At 39.4% G+C, this 25,616-nt stretch overlaps 1 protein-coding gene across 7 annotated transcripts in view; it reads right to left on the bottom strand.

Annotated features, from left to right (window-relative positions):
- POU2F1 (POU class 2 homeobox 1) overlaps window positions 1–25,616 on the bottom strand; it is a 108,775-nt gene that overhangs the window by 45,331 nt on the left and 37,828 nt on the right. For 5 of the 7 annotated variants that reach the window (XM_075434638.1, XM_075434599.1, XM_075434608.1 and 2 more), the window contains exon 2: window positions 370–435. In XM_075434638.1, the coding sequence (XP_075290753.1) occupies window positions 370–435 (66 nt within the window). Of the gene's footprint in view, window positions 1–369; window positions 436–4,979; window positions 5,119–25,616 lie in introns of those variants that run through there. The other 2 variants (XM_075434590.1, XM_009943263.2) reach the window with 1 other exon arrangement.

Genomic DNA, 25,616 nt, shown 5'->3' with positions numbered 1-25,616 from the left:
AAATAAATGACAAAGTTTGAAGTGCCAAAGGTATGTTCTGCCAGGAAAAAATGAGACCGCTTAGGGAGAGCTAGTGTCACTATACCTTCCGTAATAACAGAAACATTACAGACAGAAGAAGCAGGGAAGGGGAATCTTATATACAAAGTGCGGGTAGTTCTCCGATACAGTAGGTGTGAATAATGCCCTGCATACAGTAGGGTTAATGACAAGACAAAAATGTTCCCAAGTCTCTAAAAACAGTAGGTGTGCATAGTTTTCTTTTTTTTTTTTTTTTTTTAATTCCTGTAAACTGGTAAAGAAATTTTGCTTTTAATATCCAATCAATTCCACCAGAAAATATATGTGCAGCATTTCATCATTTCTTACCTGTGTTCCCATCCCCACTCTCCATCGATGGTTTACTGGTTTCTGACGGATTGTTCATTCTTGAGTCTGCATTAAAACAAAAATAATGATAAATTAATACAGCAAAAAACCTCTGAATTATTCATACCATCTTGTCCAAGGGAAGTACAGAACATCAGGAATTTGACATGTACTTTACCCTAATTCAGCTTATAACATGAAAAGAATGATCAGAACCAGAATACAATACCGAATCTTCCAGATAAATATTGTTTCAAAATTTTGTATGTCATTATTCCCATACATGAAAACATGGTGTTGAGGGAATAAAAGACAGGATGCTGGAGGGCAAAGATAGGTAAGACCTTAATTTTCAGTACAATGAAAGTCACAGCAGCAAAAATGGGGCAGGGGGGGAAACAATGAGTACATCAAGATTCAAAAACATTAAGTCTGACCACCATGGCCTACATTATTCTTGTATTGTTTTCCCCCCCATAAGAGAAAGGAAATTCAATCATTATCATTAAATAGATGTCATTGTTCTAATACCACTTTTTTTTTTTTTACAGGAATGTCAGTGATACAAAGTTATTTTATGTTTCCTATATATGAATGCAAAACCATACAAATACAAAATAATTCCTTTTCCTTCTCCCTCTGGATGAATCTACTGAAGAGTCTGCTCTTGGTTTCAAAGCTTGTCAGCTGAATATAGTGCAATGCAGAGGGCCTCTCCGGATGGCAGACAGAGAATATAGTTTCCTTATATAGGAATCTATACAGATGTTCTGTGTACAGCATCAGCTCCCCAGCTTATTACCTCCTCATTCCTTGCTACCGACCTCAGTGTGCCACATTATCACAAACCAAAATTACAAAAAGAATCTCAAGACAGACCAGTTCATAAAATGAAGCGTAAGCAAATCCTTAAGCACATTCTTCCATTCCCATAAGTGGTTAAATGCAAGTGCAATGAGCTCAAAATAAACCCTTTACTCCAGGTTATTCTCTTGCTAGGCGCTTAAAAGGTTATCTCTTTCACACACTTTCATCAAAGCAGTGATTTCCAAAATACCAACAGGCTGAAGAAGAATACAGTAACAGCATTAACTGCTGCATCTTTCCCCCAGATATTTCCAAGAACATCCAGACACTTCACTGCTTGGCAGTCTATGAGAGTTGGAAGTGAGAAGCCGGACTATTGCCGTGCACTATCACCTGCTACAGCCCGAGAGACCAGTGCCACGCTCAGGCTATCGGAACCAGAGGCCACAGCAGCAGAGAAACACCAGCACAAGCCAGGAGGAACAAAGCATGTGGACAGGGCCTGAATGAAAACAGAAGTCACAATGAAGCCTGGCTGGGAGTACAAGGTGGGAAGAGGAGAGAACTAGTTAGAAATGCAGGATGTGTGAGAGAAAAGGTAAGAGACATCAACCTTGGAAAAACTCCAATAAGCAGTGAGGAAACACAATTTAAGACGTGTCAGTATTTTTAAAACAAATGTAATTTTCCACATAAACAGCTGTTGCAGTTGAACCCAGTAGGGTCTGGAAAACCCAGAGGCCTGTAACAAACAGGAGTCTTCCCCTGACAAGTTAACATCTCCAGAGCCTCAGCTCTTCTCAGAAAGTTCCTATGTCTAAATCTTTCAAATGTCAGACACATGTAAAAGAGTTCTGAACTATCAACGTTACTCTTAGTATAAAGGCAGATGTGTTAAACTGCTTTTTGAAAGTGGGAGTAAGTGAGGAGAAACTTTCCAGCGGAGTGCTGCTGACCCACGCTTCAGCAAAAGGCTGCAAATTTTGCCCCATTTTTCCCAACCTCTGCTTCGCAGATTCACGCTACGAGTTCATAGTCTTGAAAGACAGAGCTCTGCTGAGGCTGCAGATACAGAACCTATTGCTTCCTGGCCTCTTATTTTGTCATTTTCCACATTTGGATACTACGATCCACACTCTAGACACAGAACATGGGTTCCACTGACTGCACAGAAATGTTTGCAGTTGATGTGCCCCTCCCCACCGACAGATCTGTGTGTAAAACAAATATAAAGTATGTTTCTATCTAGAAGTCGTGTGTACCTTAAATTGAGTTTATTGTTGTGGCAACAGCATATTTATTTAAAGTGATTATAGGCAACACTCATTTGATAAACAGCCCTAGTTCGTTCCTCAACACACAGCTGGCTACTGAAATTAGTTTAGGTTCAGAGCACACTGAATGGAAGACTTCGCTTTGGGCACAACCACAAAGAGTCCTCACCCAACAGGAAAATGAGCAAAGAGGTCTCAGAAGTCCAATACATTTGGTTGTGGAAACTAGGCTAACTCATTGGGCTATTGGACATAGGGTGTATTTTTTAAGTTCAGGGCACAAGGATAGCCTGAACTCGTGACAGCACTGACCACAGAAGGGAAGAGCACAGGTTGAGAAGATCGTTTCTCAGTAACACGGGATTCGTTCCCTGGACCACTCCAGAAAGCTCTTGCTAGAAATACAACACAGGGCCTCCTGTGCTAGTTTGTTGCAGAAACTGAAGTATTGGACCCTCCCTGCAGGATACTAATGGCAAAATAAACAAGCTAAACACTGAGAGGGGACACAACTGTTCCGTGTACAGAACTCCAAGCAAGGTAGTGACTGTTCCCTCTGTATGAGGAGGCTCACACACAAACCTTCCTGCATGACCAGCAAGTTTACTCAGAACAAAGTTATAACTGTACAGACGTCTTCATAAAGACTTTTTCTGTCAGGCTATGCTGCAAAATAAATCACTTTAAAACAGGTTTTCAGTGTTTACTAGGTACTAGACATAAAGCTTACTCAACTACTAAAATCCTGTCTAAATGAAGGATATTTTATTGTAAAGATTCACCCCTAACAAAGACCTCAAACAGTGCTATTGCAAAAAAGCAGCAAGTTGCATGAAGAAACATCTTTCTGGTACTGCTCAGGTTCAAATGAAGGGTAGCATCCATTATTTCACCAGCTGACTATTTCTTGTTCAATCTGTGGGCCTTCTGCCTGTAAAGCATCAAGAACAATGCTGCTATTTCCATTGCAAATGGTATGACATGCATCTGAAGCACAAAACTGCTACCAGCAAAACAGACACATATCCGCAGGATACTAAATCTATGGATTCATTATATGTTAAATAAAAAGATTATTTGGTTTATGCACGCTCATACATTTTCTGCTTTAAAGTTAAAAGAACAAACAAATGAAGCGGGCTAAAAAAGCCAAACCATAATGCCCTCACCTTTTCTTTTTCCTTCAGACTTTACTCGGGTTTTAAATAAAGGCCCTGGGCTACAACTTCTGCCAACATTATCTAAAAACAAACTCCACAGAAAGAAGGATCGAAAGCAGCAGGTGCATGATTGAAATCAAACTCTCAGGAGTGAATACATTCAGTACTGCTACTCCGCTAGCAGGGCTGAGGGTGTCGCCAGGCAATGCTGTGCCAGGCTTTCACACACCCTCAGTAACGTTTCAAGAGGTATTAAGAAGAAAGAAGAAGCGGACACTGGACCAACCTGGAGTATTAGGGACTCTATATAGCTAGTAAAACACAGAAAATTGTAACATGGAATATATCATTAACTATTTCCTTTCACCTGTTAAAGTGAAACTGCCTAATACTTCATCAGCATCAGCAAAAATGATTCACTGACGCGTACTGAAAAACCAAAGTTCAATGAGTGAAAACATGCCAAGAATTCTCTAGAAATTCATTTTCAAAAAAGCAGTTCATACTCAGAAACAAATATTCAGATGTCTGCTTTAAAATTTACCAACCAAAAAGATATTCTCTTACTTTGACATAGAAGTTCTTACATGAACTTATATAACGGAATCAAAAGAATAATAATTTTAAAAATGTATACATTGAGCTTTGGGTAAAGAGCTTTGAAAATAAATAAAACTTATTGAAAATTGGGATGATCCGTTATTTATAACAACTTTCAAAGACATGAAGAAGAAATTATGGTATGTCTGTTCTGCAGTCCTGATGGAATCTCAGCGCAGGAAATACATTATTCCCAGTAACCTTAGGCACAGCTTGCAGTGGTATCAATGGCAACCACTGTGCACTCCACCTTATTTTCTATTCTGCATGGAGAACCTTGCTATTACATTAAAAATACACAGATATAATATACATTCTATTGGGGAATTGCTCAATACAGCTACTAAATTCTTTGAGACCGGGATTCTCACTCATTTTAATGCTTTAAAATTCATAACACACAGATGTACAAGTCAAGTCCAATGTTTGTTTGAAGTCAAATGCTTCTCAGATTGAAATCCTAAAAGCAAAAGGTCTGTATTAACATTATCCAAGCTTAGCAGCAAATCTCTCCAGTGCAGAGGAAAAATTCTCCCAGAGCAAGGGAAAGAAGAATGAAAAAACCACAAACAAACTGTGTATTTCCCTGGTACAGATCGATCTATCTATCTACCAGGCAGCTACTTGCTGCCGATTCACTGGTGAGCTTCAGCCTTACAAATACCTTCTCTAGCCTCTGCATATGTGATTAAGCCTCTATGCATAGTCAACCTCACAGCCTCTATTTCCATATTAAACGCTCATAAGAAAGAGCTGAGCTGGTACCCACCTAGAACGTAGTCGCTGCAGTCCAGCATTGCTGTGGTATCCTCTACAGGTTCAGACAGTCCAAGGAAAGGGAGAATGGCAATTTCTATCAAATCTACACTACTGCTCTCAACCAAACACGAAAGGGAGTGGGGAGGTGAGAGGAGAAATACAACTTCAGTTACACCATAGCAATCTTCAACTGAACAGGGAAACTTCAGTTGCTCTGTGGAGTTTTAGTCTCTCCTACTAGCTGTGTCTGACATTGTCAAGGCGACTGAAGCGTGAAAAGTTCCCCTTTTTGTAATAAAATAGAAACAAAGATTGCAGCTGGCAGTTTCCATAATGAAGCTTAATCAGTATGCGCCTGATTAGGGCCTTATGCAAATCTCCCCTCGTTAGCACAGCAGCCAGCACTTTGAAGTCCATGAACAATTCATTTGCAGAGTACACTGAAAGCGCTCCCTGCATAATTTAAATCATGGTATAAATATTTATCAGCTCATTTGCATATTAATTGGCAGTGCATGAAGGGAAAAATTATCTCCCAAGTGCCAGCATAATAATTAGGGAACAAAATGAATTTTCTTCCAATAGCTTGCCTTCTCAGCCTTAACTCAAGCACAGTACCACAGGGGAGCAGGGAGGGGAAGAGACAGAGTTCTGTTCAAATGCCACTGAAACGACACGTACAAATTAGAAACAACTCTACAGACTTAAGCACCTTTAATCTTATTCCTGCTGGCAACAATAACTTCAGTAATAAAGGGGATTTGGAAAAAACTCTCTACACAATCCAAATAATCCCACGAAAACAATTAGCAAGGTAGAAGCTGAACACAGAACTGTCGAACCAGTGCTTGCACATCTGCATGGAGTTTTCCACATCCAAACACAAACTGTCACAAGAAGGTGCTGGTCAGGAAAGAGAGTATCACCAGGGCAAGGACTCGGCACGATTCCCTTTAAATGGCTAAAGAGCTTGGCCATTCATTATCGGGTAATCCCTTTGCCATGGCCAACTTAACAGCAGTGGATATGTCAAGTATTGTGTAACATTTGACACCCACTAAGCTAACCCAAGTGAAATCAAAATAGATTTAGCCTTTTACTTACCAATGACTTCCAAGAAAAAACAGAAACCTATTATTAATCCCTTCCACAAACACACACAATCTAGCTAAACAAAGCTTACTGTGGATCTACAGTTTTTGAAATGGACACTTTACACCGGGTTGCATCTTTGAACCACTCAATGATAACCAGAACACACTTGCTGCTGTGGCCACAAAGTACACCAAAGGACTGGAGAACTGGGAAGACGCCTTAATCTGTGGAAGCATCAATCTTCTTTTCCAGAAGTGGTCCACACAACTAAGTGTACTGACGAACTATGAGGCTAGATTAAACCATCCCAAATAGTTTGTTTATCACTCACATACTATAAGAGGCAAGAACATTTATAAAAATTCAAGTATAATGTGGACATCGCAACACTTAATATTCCATATTCTGATCAGGAAAAGATAATGGGATGATGCAGATGACCACAAGGTTGAGCTACCCACTTCCAGATGTTAATGTGAATTTTAAAAGTTGATTTTTTTTTTCTTTTTTTCTTGAAAAAACAAAACACCCATACAAACTAGCTGTATTTTTCTTTTCTTCATTTCTGAAGTGAATTCAAGCACCGCCTCTCCAAACAAGAGGGAGCAAGAGAAAAGGAACTTCTCAGTCATCCAGTACAGACCGGAATTTATTTCCACGCTTGACCTCTTCTTCTGTTCAGGTTCATATCTCTACTTAACACAAGATGTTCCCTGCTATATATTTAACATGAGTGATCTACACTTGAAAAAGGTTGCAAGCAGGGAAGGTACTCCCAACTTCAGGGAAACAACTGTGTGTGCTGAATAGCTTTTCCTAATACCTTGTTTCCAGCTTGGTTTTCTACACGTTTACGCATCCCACCGAGACCTCTGAGGCACATCTCCATGGTTCAAAGACCTTCAGTAAACTTCACTCTTCCATACGTGCTTTTGGAGTGCACTGGGAGATAATCTGTTTACTTCATCGGAAGAGCCTGTACACAAATGGTATAACACGCCAAGCACTTCACAAAGCAAGTGCCAGTTTAAGTAGTGGCTGAGCTGAGGCAGCAGTGTTATCTTTGGGACCCTTTTCAAATGAGAGTCTGTGCTGAGCTGGTTGAACACAGGTGCAGCATCAAAAGCGCACGACCACAAGAAGTGACCGTTAAAAGCAGGCACATGTGTAGTGATGGATGACTTGTATCCAACAACAGAACAAGCAAACAGTAAATTAAGGCCAGGGAAGGAGGTGCCTGAAGCAGTGTTAGCAACTGTGCTGGTAGTACCATGGTGCTACTTATCATCCATCCTATCAAGACTGCACTGAAAGCCAACAAGGACAACGTAGAAATTTTCTTCCCGCTCCCAACTGTGTCAAGCAATCTGCCTTAGAAACACCAACCTCCACACAAAAGTTCACTTGAACTGTAACTTCACTAACCTGCTAATTGAAATAAAACCTTATACATTGACTTCTCAAACTAACAATTAGGGGAAAAAAAAAAAAGTCTTCCAATGACTACGTCATTCTTTGACAAGTTTATTATCTTTCCCTTTATGCAAGCTCTTAATTTTTGGCCACCCCCACATTGTACCACTTAGGCCACACTACTGCAACTATTTATCTGGTAGGCTTCCCAAGCAGGCCTGAAGACTCAGATAGGAAAAGGTTTGGGGAGGAACAGTGCATACCATCCTGCTTCAAAAACAGTGGTGGAATACGCTCGTTCCACTTTCTGTCGAGGTTCTGCCACATCACTGGCTGTTGTTTTCTTTCTGGATTCTTGCATTAAAAGCTACTTAACACCCTGAACCAAACTCATACTTCTGGTACTCACATCTAAGCAAAATACCACCCTGGGCTTTGCACATGAAGTTTTGTTTTTCCTCCAAAGGCACCTCTAACAAGAGAAAGTGGTGCACCTTGTGATCATCAGTGCAAAAAACTCTCCACATTCCACACAACTGCAGACATCTCAAAAAATGTTTCTCTCCTCTTCACCCAGTTCTACAGTTCTTACATTGATTATTTTTCCCCACATAATTCTGTTCATACTTTTTCTTAGAACCAAAGGAACTAATGAACTAACATGGAGTCAGGTATGATAAAGGCAAATGTTCTTCAGTGAAACACTTCACGGTCAGCAGATAAGGCTTCAGGAGACTTTCTACTCCATTCTCTTCTTCTTTCACTCTTTACATCTCTCCCATACCTTTCCATTTCTAATGAATACTTCTGTTTTGCTGTTCGTCTCACCAATATGTCACTATTCAGTTCTAATGGTTATACTTGATACTTTAATACCTTACTTATTGGAAATCAAACCTAATTTCCCCCTGCAGATCATACAACTCTTGGTTAGACCACCATTTGCATCTTTTCTTTTATTTCTCCTCCTGGTTTTCTTCCATTTACTATGCGCAATTGACTGACTGTAAACTCCACAAAATTATTCCCCAGTGTCATCTATTGTAAATAAGTGTTCTAGATAGTGAAAGTTGTTCCAAACTAGGAGGAAAGGATGTTTAAACCCTTATCTTCACACGGTCAGAAGGTGTCTCTTTTCAAAAAAAAGAAAAAAAAAAAAAAAGAGGCAGAATTAAAGGGCAAAGGTATTATCAACATTATTCTACTCAACACCTTTATGGGGGAAAAGAATCTTTATTTTTATATAGATATGTTTCCATGTATTAGTAAAATGTCATTTATTCCAAGCCCTCAATGACAGCTAGGAAATTTCTGGCACTAGCCAGGTCCACAACAAGTATGACCTTTGTAAACTTTGCGGGCATGCTTCCTGATAGAACATGGCGAGATTACCCAATCAGCCAACAACCCATCATTCCCTACTTGGAATGATGCAAGGAAAGGAAATATGGTATTAATTGTAACATATTAGCATACTGCCTTCATTAGCGTATCAGTGTCTAGTATATCTCAACTTGAAGAATCACTGAAGAAAACTGGTCACCATAGCTTTGAAAACAGTGGATGACTAAGCACAACGTCAATGAACACTTGCAACACTCAGAGTAAGGGTGCTTTCCACACACCACAAAAGCCAAAACCAAGATACAGCTAGCCCTAAGCTGACATTACACAGAGCTACTACATTTTAGCTAAAGACATTTTCAAGTCTCCATTCCACAAGCTAAATGAAATCTAATAAAAATTTCATGAAACAGAACTCCAATATGCTATAAAAAAATTATAAACTCCATGTATTTCAACAAAATAAACTGCTATTAAAGGTGGCACAATCCTCTTGGAGTAATTATGGACAGACAGACAGCAGCCTGTTCGTCGTAAGGGCTGCAAACTAAGCTATAATTTTAGCCACCACCTTTGCCTTCAGCTAACAAAAATGATTTTATCTGAAAATTGCTAAATTTGCTCTGAAAGCCAAAGAGCAGCTGTCTGGAAAAGTCAAATAAAATTGGCCTGTTCTAGAATTACCGGTCATTGCTATCAATTGGAATTTTAGTCTACATCTAATTTTACTTCTCTCTCACTAACTCAAATCATAACTATCCTTTCAAACTTTCCACCACAAAAAATGTCTTTCAAAATTCTTTTGTGTACCTTTTTCAAAGAAAATTAAGTATGCAGACAGCTAAGCAGGAATGCTAATTCATCTTATCAGTGCAGGACAGCAGATACTCATAAGCACCCAACACATTAATATAAAGGGGTTTGTTTGTGGGTTTGTATTTATAAATCTCACTTATTTTTGTTCACAGAAGGTAGCAACTATCATGGTTTAAGTAATTTTCTTACAGTAAGAAAACTGTGGTCATGACAAACTCACAGTACAGTATCATCATATGAGGACGGGGAAAAAGGCGGGGGGGGAGTTGGAGGAGGAGAGAAAAGAAAAGAAATACCCTTATTCAAAAATTACAGCATTATAGCTTTCACAAGCAAACTGAGCCTCATTTGAAACTCATGGCTAATTCTATCATTCAGGCATATCTCAACAGTTTTGCCCTCCCCTTACTGACTATGATTCACTATTCTGTGATTCTGTGATTCTATTTGAGTTTTTATCCATATACATAGGTTAGTCTCATCTTCCTTTAAAATTACTGGTTTGTCAAATCTGAAATACTTTACACTGGCAAGTACTGAACATCTGGAGCAGAATATATTGTCTTATCAATAAACACCTCATATTTTGCTACTTTTCAAGATCCGCATGCTTCACATTGCTTTTCAAAAAAGTACTGCAGGGCACAAAGTAGAGAAAAACTGAAACGAAGACGGATGTGAAGTTACACAAATAAAACACAAGGGAGAGTTGAAGAACACGATCAGTAAAACTTCAAAATTTATCAGAATAAGAAAAACAAAAAAAAGAAGCGATTTTAGGGCACAGATCTATGTAACAACAGTACTGAAATGAAAACAAACCCCCCAAAAACCCCAAACACCCACCACCTTGAAAGCTTGCAAGCTTTCATGAGACGCTACAGCTTGAGGCAGCTGGAGAACTTGGAACGCCACCAAGCACCAGCCACCATGAGGAGCAGGGTGACCCCAAACTTCCCCTGGCAGGGAATGTCAGCCCGTGCTCATGTAACCCCTGGACCTAAAGCGGTTGTCTCTTACTGCTCGTGTGTTGGGATGACAGTTATGGGAACACGACTTCCACACATGCAGTGGCCACTGAAATTGTGCACACATTTGAATGGAAAAGGTAAATGTAGTTCATACTATCAAAACCTGAAGCAATGAAGAGGGCATAAATATTGCTGGTTTCAAACTGCTATTGCAATACACGTTAGAAATACCAAGTATGTGAGTAAAATAAATATTTTCTAATATGTAAATCACAACATAATTGATCTGACACATATGAAGGCTACTTATGCCAAGCTCAAATATTGAACAGCAGTATTTGTTTTAGCGGTTTTATGACCTATTACCTTCTGGAAACATCAACAATGCACTCCAAAAGCATTAGATTTGCAGCCTCACGTCCACTCACATAACAGGGACAGGCCTTCAGAGCTCAAAACTTTATTTTTAAACTCACCTGTAAATCAAAACATAATGCCTTATGCAAACATGCTGTTTCTCTGTTCTCCACTTTGCCAAAGTAGCAATTACTACTCCGGCCTGATGCATAGGGGCTCTACAAAGAGCAGACGAATTCAGTATATGACTTTACCATACAATTCAGTTCAATTTAAAGGGCAGAGTCACCACACCACTTGTCATTAAATATAGTACAGGTCACTCTCAAAATACATAAACCAAAGTCACAGGTTTTAAGTTGATTATGATTTCTGCTGCAGTCAACTGGATATATCAAGATCAACAGCAGAGACAGCATTTAGCTCTAGTTAGCCTTAGAGTGTTTGACTAATAGAAAAAAGCACATGCAAAACACAGTCCATGGCATGAATCAAAGTTGCACTTCTGTTATCATCATCCTTTGCTTTTGCTCTCTCTTCCTTAATAACTATCTCAAACCTGAAGGAGGATATTGCTTTAATGCCCTCAGCACACTGATCCAGACACTATTAACACCTGTAGGAACCACAAGACATGTCATGAGAATGCTTCTTTCTGAAGCGTAAATTATTTGATCTCAAAGAGGAAAAGGCCAAATTCCAGACAAGCTGCTTTGTATGGTACAAATTGAACAAAAAATTGCCAGATGCAAGATCTGAAGAAACAGAGTTACTCACACTGCAGACACCGATTCCATCCATCAGCAAACCTATCCAAGTATCTATCATTTTGGATGGTCAGAGCTAACATGAGACTGCATTTGCTATCAGTCAGAAAAGATAAAAATACAAAGTTCCTCGGCACCTGGGTCTTTAATGCATAATTTAAAAACAGTAGAAAGTGAAAATGACAGCATAGTAGCTACACATATACAGTACTATCTACATGAGCTTTTCCAGGAAATGTTCACAAGCACAGCTTTGCCCGTTTTAGCAGCTACGCTGTACAAAAGCAGAAACGGTATTGATCAGCTTTTCCAGGAAATAACCCCAAGAACAGGTTCCCTAGCAGCAATGCTGAAGTGCATGCAGTATGACTACCATCTGTGGCTGTGTTTGCAGCAGATCTGCTGGGAAGACATGCACGTTTTATTTGGAGGCCCATGCTCACACACCACTGAAGACTGGAATATCTTGTTGATTTCTCCAGCAAACTGGAGCAGAAGTCAACTTTTCCACACTGCCCCACTTTCTGTAACTTCTTTTGATTAGAAGTGTTAGGTTGACAAATACAGAATCGTCTCAAAAGAAATTCATGATCTAGTCACAAATTACAGGGTAAAAGAAGTCAACTGAAAAAATTTGGCCAAAAGGCCTAAAAAAAAAAATGTTAAAAAGTGATACCCAAAATACTTTAATTTTTAGGTGCCAATTCCTCAATAAAACACAAGTTCCATAAATGCCTATCTCACTGTTTTCACAGAGAAACCAAAAATTGAAAATAGGACACTTAATTTGGGACTCTAAATAAATGCCTGCCAGTACTACAGCCATGACTGCTGAGTCACCAAAAAAGCCAGCAGGAGCACCAGTAGCTGCAGCCCTGCTCATCCCCACTGCTGTACTGCCACGTGCAGAACTACGCAAGAGAATTGATCTGTGTTAAAACTACTTCAGTCACAAGGAGACAATACTAACCCAAATCTGTTTCTTAATCCAAGGGGAGAAGTGTTTACCCTGTTGAAGTACAAAGGCAGCAAGGAGCCAGGAACAAACAACTGGGCAAGACTTTCAGCACCAGTATTACCTTAAAACTCTTACTGTCTGCAGCTTAAATCCACCTGTATGTTACATACTCCTGAACTCTATCATACAACTTACGTGACAAATAGGAGAAATTAAAATCTCGTAACAACTACTTATTTCCTTTTTGGCACACTGACACTCAGCCCTAATGTTGACAACTTGTATCAACTGGTACAATTACATATGCACATACCCACCCAATTCCACTCTGGAGAATACTTTTTGATTCCTAGTCTCCTCATACATGCCATTTCCATGCTCAAAAATGGAAATGTAGTTCCTACACTCTAAGACTTAAACACATAATCACTTATTTTCATCAGATGTGTTGAAGAAGGCATTAGAACTACAAGGTTTTGAAAGCAAAGAAAATGGGGAGTGTTGGCAAGAAACTAACAGAAGCAACAGCATAGTAACAGCTACATTTATACCAGTAAGTAGTTTAGTATAGACCCAGCTTTGAGTGCTAAATCCCAAATTCACAGAAGAATTTAAAAGTAACTACTACTAACCCTCTAATATTACAGTAGACCAAACTATAACAAATAAACAAAAAGTACATCTCACAAATGTCTGATGCACCTATATGAAAAGCCTGTATCTTGGTCTACAGCATCGCTACAGGCTGAAAACTTGAACCTTCGAGGTTCAAGGCTCTGGTGACAACAGATCAGACCTGAAAAAGCTTACAGGTAGACAACCAGCCATTAACCCTCAGAATTATGTTTTTATATGTATACACACACAAACTTTGTATGTTTTATATATAAACATATATTTTTGTATATATCAATAGATACTTTACATGTTTTATCTAAAAACATATATACTATATTGTATATATAGTATATATACACTATATGCATATAAATACATATAAAAAGTACTAAGGTAATCTCAGATTTCTCAAAGCTTCTAAGCCTGCTGTACTGAAAACAGTTTGCATGTTCCTGTAAGACATTCCTGCAGCAGGTACCAAGGCAGTTTGTCAACCCAGTGGCGGAAGCAGCACAAAGAGCAAGTCAGCATTCAGTACTGTTTTAATCACTTTTGTCCAATCTTGGTCAAGAGGCAAGTTGATGCAGCGAGAATCAACAAACAAGAAAGCAGCACAGTGCTTAGGTGCCAGGACACAGTCATTCACAGAACTCCAGCCACAAAACAGCCTGAGAGCTGCTAGTTTACCACTGCTGCTGATTTCAACGAAAACTATTTCACAACCTTCTTAGGAAGTCACACTCATCACCAAAAGAAAAGCAATTCAGTATTCAGAAAAAATCAAGCTAAGCTCTCCAGCAACACTCACCATTGTACTGATATTTTAATATTGCACTGAGTTGAACTAACATCCCAATTTAAAAGAATGACCTGTACTCCATACTGCCTTCACAATCCCTCACCATAACAGAGAGATTACCGATTAAAAACACGGAGAAAGTTAACAAATTCTTAGGGAATTAACGAAGTTAGAGCCAATAATACCAAAAAAATCCCTTGTGACACTGCATTTCCAACAAGCCTCACAACACTGGCAAATTGCACGAAATAGGCTACAAAATTCAGAACGCTGCATGAGTCTGCAAGAATCACGAATACGAGCAGCTTTTCCATCCAATGTGACAGTCTCAAAATGACAAGCCCTTTTTTGCCTGCCTACCAGCTACCCTACACTCCTCTTTTCTTCTTTTGAATTTTCCCCAACTTAAATTGAATGCAAATAAGGCAGGTGTGGTCCCCAGAGCAGTAATCTACAGATAGTCCCCACCGAGTTCCCATAGCAACCTGCACAGCTGGCCATGAGAAAGAGGTTGTATCTGCTTCATATTGGCTACAGAGTTTAAACACCCAGCAAGTGAAACACCAATTACCGCCTCTTGTAAAGGAAATACCTACTAAAAAGCACACCCATTTTTCCTTAATACAGGAAAATAAAACTCTGGATATACTCCTCGTTCGGCAACTGCTCAGCATGTAAAGTGAATATCTGTTATTTACAGGCGGTGATGCCTGCAAAGGAAACAGCTTCTTTCTTCTGCTTCAAGGTACTTAAGAAACACTACACACCATTTAGAAAACGCCTGTTATTCTCTGAATTGCAATCAAGAATATACCTTTGAAAGAGAGAAGCAAGAAACCCAAATACAAATCCTTCTGGTCAAATTCATGATAAGTGTTTTGTAATATTTCCAACTTTAATTGTACTCTTTCTGTACCAGCTTTCTAAGTCTCCTATAAATCTGAAGTTACCTTGCTACTGACAAACAACAGTTCATCGCACACAAATCCTGTCCTTTGTTCCTTACCTATAAACATGTATCCCACCTTCTACGCATTCCACTCCTTTCTGCATCCTGCACACAGAGCTCACTGCTTTTGCCTACCTCCAAGCCCACAACTCTTCCTTACGCTTCATCCCAGCCTCCCCACCATGCCCCCTTCCATATTTGCTGGCTAAACAACAGGGAGAAGGCGCTGGGGCTAATTTGGAACCGCGGGTGTACTGACTGGCCAGAGGCACGTATTTGTTGGTCAACTGACCAGAGAAACAATACAGCTAAGGGCTACGCTTCTCTGCTTTTCCTTTAGCATCACCCCAAACATGACATCCTGCCTGTGCTCAGACTGTAGTTTCAAGTAAGAACAGCCATACAGGCTTAGGGAAAAGGGCTTGTGTATCCTAGCTAGCTGGGAAGCAGGAACCCAAAGCCAATGCTTAGGCAAGAGTGTAGGAACACAGAAGGTACGTAAGACACTGCCCCCCCCCCCCCCCCCCCCCCGTTACAACTGAAAGACTTTTCATGGCAGGGGATGTTGACAGACACTAAGTAACCCCCAACAGATTGATCACTTCCATGAATCCACGTCAACAGCCCATTGAACCCTCACAAACTTTTAGGAGCCAGCCTGCAGCAAGGAGACCCACAGCTTAAGTATAACATTGAAGCACATTTTTTTTTATTTTGTTTTGAATCTTTCTTCTTCTGTAGCACTACTTCAATTTCCCCTACTTCTCGCACAAAAAGAGATCGTGAACTGTAAGTGCCTATTCACCCCACCATGACACTTCACTGACTTCTGCCATATCCCCCCTTAGCTCTATCTTTTCTAGAATGATAATCTCTAGCCTACACAGTTGTTCATAAAAAGTGTGAATGGCTTCTGTACAATAATTACTAATGCTGCTTTTCTACATCTTTTTCATGTAGGGGGAGAAAAGCTGCACAGTACAGTACCCAGGAGAAAGAAGCAGTAATGGACAGTGGCACAACACTGCTTTTTCTTACACTGCTTTGCACTCTGTTCTTTTCCTGGTAAGTCCTAGTATTTGATTTGCTTTTTGGCTACTTGTTGAGCATGAAAATACAGTCCATCCACGAAAAATCGTAACATGAAAGACCTCATACCTGCAGCATTAAGAGTGCCTATACTACTGCACATAAAGTCAGGATCTTATCTCCAATTTCTTCACCACTTTCAGGAAAACTACAGGAGCTTAGTATAATTGAAGTATCATAATTTGTTCGATTTGGTTAAAATTGGCCAGCTGTATATAAGGCAGAGAGGAAAGGAAAAGTCTGACAGAAATGACACAAACCTCTCTGCTTACAAAATCTAGCTAACAAAAATAACATGATGCATGCCTATTTACAAGAAACCAGGCGGTTGATAAGAAATGGACTCAGTATCAGTGACATTTGCGTTGACTTTACAAAATGCCTTTGTACCTGGCTTAAGCATCTCTCTGCAAGCGACCCCTGTTTTTCAAGAAGGGCAAGGTAAGCTTACCCAGGAACATTCAGCTTCTAACTACGCAACAGGCCACCGTTATGCTAGCTGTCTCACATGGGACTATATATTTATATATGAAAGAGGAAATACAAGCAAACTGGAGCAGTTTAATGTGCACATTAGAAGTTAGCTATGAATTTTATTCACCCATCAACATATATGACACTGTACACCTGTGAGCTTTACCCATTACCCCACCTGTGGGAACTAGCCTTAATCCATCACTAACTTGAAAGCTGCTCATTTGCTTAAGTAGTTTTAGTTTTCTTCTCTACCCTTTCTGTATTCCCTTCCTAAATTCTTTTCAGACTAATCAGCAGCACTTCAAAGAAACAGCTGAGCTGGTAGCATTAAAATGACCAGGGAAACACACAAAGCTTTAACAGGGTACAACCACTGAGCAAGTGAAACATGCCATTTAGTGTTAAAAATGATGACTAAGCCCACTCAATTGCGGGGGGGGGGCGGCAGGGGAAGTCACAATTCATTAGAAGAAAAAAAATCAGTATTCCCCTACAGGCCTGGCATAATATGAACTTTAACAACCACACCATATCAACATTAACAGACCATCATATGTTAATAGAAGCCAAAGAATTAAAACCTGAAGGCTGTCGGTCTGCATTGCAAGCAACAGGTTAACACAATTTACAGAAAGAAATGAAACAAACATACATATGGCAGAGTCTGAAATTTGAGAAGCTGAAAAATGAAGAGATTTTACATTGAAAGTGAACGTCATTTTGAAAGAATTTCAAGTGTAGTACCAGCTAATACTCGTATAACAAGTAAGTATTTAATGTCAGGTGTTAGAGACACAAATATGCAAACATGCATGTGCACACACACTCTCACTCTTGTGTATCTTTTAGACCAATAAAAAGTCAGGTTTTGTACATCTCAAATCTACAGAAGATGTAAGCACGTATAGATTCTGCCCTCTACAGCTCTTCTCTCTGCTGTGGTTTCTATTCATGACAGTTGATGCATGCTGAGGATAATCTTACAACGAAATTGCCCATATATAATTAGAATGCCATTTGGCCAGATCAGCACTAACCCTGCACATAGTACTTGCTTATAAACAAGTTAAATTGGGAGTGGAGGGAAAAGGAGAAGGTGACACAGGAAGTTACAAGGCAGGTAACAGTTTTGACTTCTGAAGAGACTTGGAGACGAGCACAGCATTTTTGTAATAACAGGAGACCATTAAGCTTTCCTGTGTAACTTCAGCCTCAACTGGCAGGTGACGGGTTACGTGAAAAACACTGTATTCTGATTAACACACTCCAAGAGATGGAGCTCTACGCTTTTCTTAGCTTTAGCTGTTAACTTCAAGCCCCGTTTTTATAAGGCACCTTTAAGACCAAAATCACCTAGGATCAGTTTCCAGCAACCGGATCTTGTTATGCACCTTCGGCAGGTTAAACAGGCTTCCTTAAACAGAAGTCCCCTTACGTACTGTGAGCAAGTCACTGTTCACTTGGTCCAGCTTGGTTCAACCAAAGATTCTGAATTTTAAAATCAGTTTGACAGGCTTTTCACACTCTGAATTCATCACAACTCTTCTCAGAAACATCTTCAGTTTTAGCAGCAACTCTTCTGATGTCACAAATTTCCTAGTAGCACCATGAGATTAGTCTCAACTGATAGTTCAGGTATTGTAATTGTTATCATAGGTACAGTCTCACTCCAAAAGCTACTCGCTTCAGATTGTAATTCATCACAATTTAGTTCACTTTTAGAGTCTGTGTGTTTCCACTTCCAGAAGTGGAAATCCCATCTTTTGCTACAGGTATATATAGCAGACACTGTATTTGACTAAATTACAATACATGGCTTACTTCACAGAAAAATTGGTGAATCTTAGATCCCCCTTTGTAGTAACTGATCTGAAAGTTGCAACTCCAATCATCTTTGCATACTCTGAAAACTTTACCAGCAAAGTTTCCGTATTTATTCCTGATCACTTGCAGATACAGCAGAGCACTTCCTGAAGAGACACAGCTAGTAGATTTTGACTTTCCATTAACAACTTCATTGAGATTTTTCAGTTGTCCTGTCCTTAATCCTTTTAGTACGTGTTACTATTGATTTTGTATCACTTTAATTTGGTAATCAATGAAGTAAGCCATTCTAAATCAGATACACTATAAAAGAGTACATTTTATCAATACGTTTACAAAATAAAGCTTTAATCTTAACAAGAACTGAAAAAGCTTACAAATTCATCTGAAAAGACTATCTTTCCTGCCCCAGAAAACTGTATAAATTGACATTATTTTTATTGACCAAAAATTGTCAATCAGCAAATAAAATTATCTAGTCACTCAAGTGAGTGCAACTGGCCTCTAGCTTTTGAAATAAACTTGCCCCATTTTTTCCACATTATTGATTCGCTCATTTTTCCACCCCTTCTCTGCAGCTTCCTTGACCACTTAAGATTTACTGACATGAACAAATACATATCATCAACAAATTAGTGCAATTCCTGTCCCATCACTGTAAATTACTAAGTGCAAGCTGCCTCATCCTGCAGATTTTAGAAATCCAACCCATACAATCTTAAGCATTCCTCTCCCTCCTCATTCCCGTTTACTTTGAGAACAGCATTCTCTCTCCATTTTTAGGAAACAGTTAATGCCACTCAAAAGCAGGTAAGTATCCAACCAGGTTCAAAGACTGTATTTTTACTTGTGACTCTGATGTTACAGAGTTAAGAACATGTGTGACCCTTCTCTGACAAGCAAACAATGTAGTTTTCAGTCATGCCAGCTCAACTTAGTAAGCTTGGGGGAGTGTGCATGTGGAGGATCTCTTAAAATGAGTTAAGCAGCACGCAAACATGCTAGTGATCTGTGTCAGAACATAGGCTCTCATCTTTGCATGTTTCACAGAGTGCCTATTGATAGAGGGGATTGTAAGAAATGTGAAACTATAACAAAAGGCCTTAATATTTTCTAGTTTTTAGTAGTCTTTAGTACTGTAACTTGTATTTCTGCATGCATAGTGATCTAACAATATAACTGTTACACTAATCCCTGTTTTCTCATTAAGGAATGTAGTGGAAGGACATGGGCACAAGCTATCACTTAGTCGTTAGACAAAATAATTAAGTGAAACAAAAGTGGTCTTGATTCTCAGCAAATAATTGGGATAATTGTGGGATAAAAGAGACTCCTAAATAACTCTACTCCAGACAGCTCAGCCTTGGGAGGGCAAATGTGCTAAGCTACAGAGATAAGGAGGCACCAAGAGAGCAACAAGACCGGAGCAAAACAACCTGAAGGACATGATATACGTGATGCTAGAACTGAGTTTGCGCAGAAACAAAATGTCAATCAGTGAACAGCGTGATGAAGAGGATGGGCCTTCATCTTGGGACCCCCGAAGACCACCCAAAAATACTAACAGACATGCGTGAAAGATATTTACATATGCTAATTAGTTCCTAGAAATATAATGAATAATTACCCGTGTGATTGTATTTAACCTGAAGCAACAGGGTGTCTGGCGCGCACGTTTGGAGGAGAAATCCCCCGTCTGCCCAGCGCCGCAATAAAGAATACCTGCTTAACAGTATACATTGTACTGTTAGGTTTTTCCTACCGGATCTTCAAATCACTATGGACTACAGCTCCATGGGCTGGTCAGTCAACCTAAATGCTGGTTCACACCAAAGAGCGGGGAAGAAATCTCACCATCTCCTCTTTATTTGGGGTCGGTGTGGTTTTTTGGCACTGCTTTATCAGGCTGCAGAGGTGTATAGCTAGCCCAAGAACTTGCTAAGAGACAAGCAGCAGTGGTTGAGGAGTGGCGCTGCTTCTTTGGACAGCAAACCGGTATGGTGGTTCACTTTGCCTCATGAAATCCTATCTGCAGAAATATTCTTTACCATATAACCCAACTGAGGGTTAAGTAAATTCTGCAGTGGAGGCATTGTTATTGCTTGAGCTTTATCAGCTTGCTAAACACCAGCAGGAAAAATAGATTATGATATTGTTCCAACCAATTCCATGTGTACTTGTATTCCAATAGCATTCCTCACAATTCCTCTTTGAAATTATACTTCACTGTGCAAGCTGGGAATCTTACAGCACTATCTCATTTTACAGCTAATCTATCCTACCTGCACAATGAATCATCAGTTTGACTATTGACAGTCAAATTAATAATTAATTTCTCGGTGTTTTGTCCTGCCTAATTACAGAAACATACACATCACATTAAGGGCCCATTTTATTGCTGCTGAGCTCAGCTTATTTTTTTAACACTGTTTTTTACTAGTAGATTTTTATTATATTATCACACTTGAAATCAGAGATATGCTCAGTTCTAAATCATACATCCACTATTTCAGCTGTTAAAATTCTCTAATTGGTAATGCGAATACCACTGACCTCAGCACAGATTTCACATATCAAAAGCTCCTCCTCCCTTACAATTTTCATCGTACACCCCTACTGAAAATAATCATCCTTGCTATTTCTTTGTCTGGTTTCTGGTTCCACTTTGACTATGGCAGACCGTACCCTTTCCCCAAGCAGTCTTTCCATCTACACATTTCTATTCAAATCAACAGATAACATCTGTTTAAGTGGTCATAAGAATCGGTGCAAAGAGATGAATCAGCTAACCTAAAACTTGCCTATGATCAGTACTAGACACATGAAACCTCACAGTGGACACCCATGGAACAGCCTACTTACCAGAGAAGTTTCTTCCTAATCCCCTTTGGTTAGCACTTTATTTGTTCCCTGTTGTATAATGGTTTTTCAATTCTTTACAAAGGCTTCACAAAGCTTTCATTTAACCTAACATAATGTACTGTAAATGAATAATCCTTTTTCTTTCCTGATCCTGTTAATCTTTTGGCCTCAGTTACATCTCTCAGCAGTGAGATGCAAATGTTAATTATGCAAAAAGTATAGGATCTGTATTTTGATTTCCATCTGTCCAATACAAGTCCAGCTCAAGAGGCAGATAACAGAGTGCTTTCCTATCACCATGGGAACATGATTGCCAGGAACATACCAAGAACAACATCTCATATTGACTCCCAGAAGCCTCAGTCAAGTACCTTCTACCCATTAGAGCCTCCTTTATCTCCTTTGTCGATTCATATTTTTCATGAACGCCTGATTACTCTCACTGTAACTCAATCTTCCTCAGGACTGAAGAAACATTGTCTTACCCTAACTAATGTAACATCTCCTCCTGATATATATCAATTAGCACATCTACATAATTTATACGGATGTAGAAGTAGCTGAAACATTTCATTAGTGTGACAGTGAAAACAACCAAAGTTGACAAAGTTGTAGGCTGGCCCTCTTTTTCCCTGCGCGTACCTCCCATGAAGTCATACCAGCACTCAACTGACCCCACAGTTGGTGAGTTCAGCGAGTTCAAAGAATTGGGTGGCAGAAAATTAACCCTTCTGAAAAATAATTTCTGCAGCTCGTTTCCCCAACCTGGATGACTACAGAGTCAGACAAGCGCAACGGAGGAAACACCACTTGAGGGTAAGGCTGAACAGAATCAGTCTAGCTTGGTTTAAATTGTTTAAACCACAGCCTCACAATACATTTAGATTTTATTTATTTGTTTTCCTTCAAGTTAAATCAGCTATGTGTGGAAGTCCAAGACTGAAAAAAAAGACACAAGGACAGAGCCTGAATCATGAAAGAGTGGGAGAGAGAGGGGAAATGGTCTGCCCTTCCAGCAGGATGAAACTTTAAAAGGTTTGTGGAATAACTTCAGCATAAAGGAGAAGAGACAGGGTGCAGCAATGTGATGACTTACCACTGTTAAAAGGAGGCCATACTCCACACTTGCATTTCCCACCACTACTGTGGTAATGCTATGCTGGCTTTGTCACTAGTGACCCCCTTCCAGAAGGGTATGTAACTTGCCAGAACGGTTTTCCAAGGGGAGGGGAAGTAAGGCAAGGAGTAAGGATAACTTCCCTGTTTCAGCTTCAGAGACCTGTTATGTCAGCTTTGCTATACGTGGAACCACAACTTAAGTATATACACTCCTCATTCCAACACAGCAATGTAAGGTTATACCATTAAAGTGCCTAAAGAATAATGTTGTAACCAGATAAACATATGTAGGGGTCACTCAAGTCACCACCACTGCTGTTGGTAGCCAATTGCTACCTTCTCTGCTACATTAGTGATTGTACACTGTAACATTAGCTTTCCTCTTAAGTAAAGCATTGGACTATGACCACTCACTCACACTGCAAAACACACTTGGATTCCTATGTTTTCAGCTTCCTTCAAATACAAGACAATGTGCAAAGTCCAATGCATCAAACAATGTCAAGAGAAAGCCACAGCAGATGTGCCACAGTATCGAGACATGTTTTGTCAAAAGACAAATGAAACAATGCTCATCTCTTAGAATTACTAGTTAGGTTTTATTGATCAACAGCTGATAGATAAGCACATTAAAGATTAGTTGACACACTGCTCTGACTAAAATAACACGAGGCTGAGTTCTACCAACTCTCCACCAATGGAGAATAAAAAAGACATCCACAAATATTTTGTTTTCTCTAGGATGATTCTACTACCTAACACAGTCATGGAGAAGACGACAGAGCCCACAAAACTATAAACATACTTACCTTGGGTTGAACTAGAATCTGATATGTGTAATATTCCAAGAGAGACAGTTCACAGAAAATAGCTGGCACAGCACTGCTCAGCTTTTCCTTAAGCTTGCAATCTATTTACAGACTATCCACATTCCACCCTCCCCCCAAAAAAAAAAATCCAAGAAGATATGGTGGCTAAATACTATTTTCACATTTTGGTAAAAAGTCTTCCAAAACTTTTTTCCCCTTGAACTGACACAAGATAGACACGTTATTAAAAAATAGGTAGTGGAATGCAATTCAATGGGCAATCAAACCAGCAAAGGTTCTTTTCTGAAGTATTTGTATCTTGCAGTTATGTTGGTTTGGTGGGTTTTTGTTTGTTGGGGTTTGATTTTTATTTTTTTTTTGTTTAAAGTGATTATGATTAAAGCAAGAGTTTGCCCCTTTTGCTATGTTAGAACATCCACCTACAAAAAAGCTGTTCTGCATGTCCTAATTTCCAGAAAATCCAAAAAGCTTAAGAACTGCATCAACTCAGAACAAGAATCCATGTGGCAGAGAAGCCATCTTTTTGGCAAGCATTTCTTTTGGCACCAGTGTCTTCTGAATCAAATTCTCTGCCCCTGGACTTGTTTCCACCCCTGCTCTGCTCCCTCAGTTCTACCAGTATGATCATTTGTACAGTCTCCCAGGAACATGACTAAAAAACTGACAGAGCTTAAAAGTAACTGTACAGTTCACCATACAAAAGACTTGTCTACCTTAAGGGCACATTATATCTACACACAATAGATTAAGGATGAGTTTCTCTAATTTACTGAACTTCTGCAGTAAGTGTGTTTATAAAGGTCTCTTCTCTGCATTAATTTTCCAGCAATATTCTTATTGAATTCCTTCCTTTAATGAGAATTCACCATCTACTGGTGAATGCGTAAGAACGGAGTCTCCTTGAGACTTCCATGCCCCTGACAAGCATGACCAACTGGACAACGGATAGAAAAAAATTATAAGAGATAGGATTAACAGTCAGCATAATCAAATAATCTCAACATTCTTTAGAAACCAGGCTTAAACCTTCCCCCGCCAACCTATGAGGTTTAATAAAGCTCATAGGTTTTTAGTACAAAATCTAAATTAGAGATTGTAAACAGGTTAATAAACCACAAAAATACATTCCCAAAGAAACAAAACACAGCCTTTTGTCAGCCCATCATCTTTTTCCCTGCCACCTAGAAACTATGTAAAGGCAAATTTAGCTTCCTCAAATTTCTGTTCTCTCCCATTCTCTAACACACTGTGTGTTTATTTCACAGCCTCTCACCCTCAACTTGAGGGACAGGCCATTCTTTTAAATCTACTTATTAGCTTCACAAATGTACAGTACACCAAGGACAAGGCATAAGGAAAAAATTCCTAGGGCTCAAAGCAAGTACAAAGCATGGAAATGCTTGAAATAAGGGCTGAAATAGTACGTGCTCTAGGAGGGCATGCCTCAAAGAACCAGATTCACACAAAGGGGAAAAGAAAATCTTGCACTCCAATTTAATAAAAATCCACCGGACACAACAGCTGACTCTGCAGCTCTGGTGACCTGAAGAATAATTTTATTAGTTATATGGAAACATCCATTTTCAAGTTCCAACTTCCCATTCTTCCCTCCTTCCTCACCTTGCCCATGCACAGAAGAAAATTTACCCAAGCAGCATTTTTACAGGTTCCTCCTCAAGAAATTCTGTCAAACTGAATAAGAGAGTTACTTTCCTTTATTTGGAGCAACACACCTTTTTAAACAGCACAGGCTGAAATGCAAAAAAAAAAATCATTTTAATTTTAAAGTAGCACTGGCACTTGGAACCTCCATGCACATCAGACAAGCTCAAAACACATCTGAAGAAACAATATTGGAAACTTCAGCACGTGCATTTCCACAAAATCTAGATTTCAGTACAGTTTACATAAATTTAGCAGAAGTAGAATAGGCAAAGCAGTCCCAGTAATGGTTTAAGTATCTGTTGCACAACAGTTCAGCTGGGTTCAGTATTCACCTGAAAAAATATAGCTGTTACCTGTGAAGGCAAACTACAATACACTACACTGTATATCTCACACACCAGTAAATGGTAAGAAATGTTTCTGTTATTTTAATAGCATTTTGCCCATTTGTATGCAGCATATTTTTAGCTTGTGTCTTTAGTCATGGTTTCCCTATGAGCAAAAAGGGAGAATAGGTGATGCTACTTTTTTAATAGCTAATTAGGCTTTGACTACCTGTGAGTCCTACTAGCTGTGGTCTGCCACTGACCAGTAAAACTCTTGAGCAGCAGATGCATCTCAGTAGCTTACTGTATGCAGGCAAAGCAATAAAAACACCATATAATGCACATTTATATTTGGAAGACTGTTTGCC

Source organism: Opisthocomus hoazin, chromosome 1 (genome assembly GCF_030867145.1).
Source record: "Opisthocomus hoazin isolate bOpiHoa1 chromosome 1, bOpiHoa1.hap1, whole genome shotgun sequence".
Lineage (NCBI taxonomy): Eukaryota > Metazoa > Chordata > Aves > Opisthocomiformes > Opisthocomidae > Opisthocomus > Opisthocomus hoazin.
Note: the sequence above shows the minus strand (reverse complement) of the source record. Positions and strands in the feature narration are given on the sequence as shown.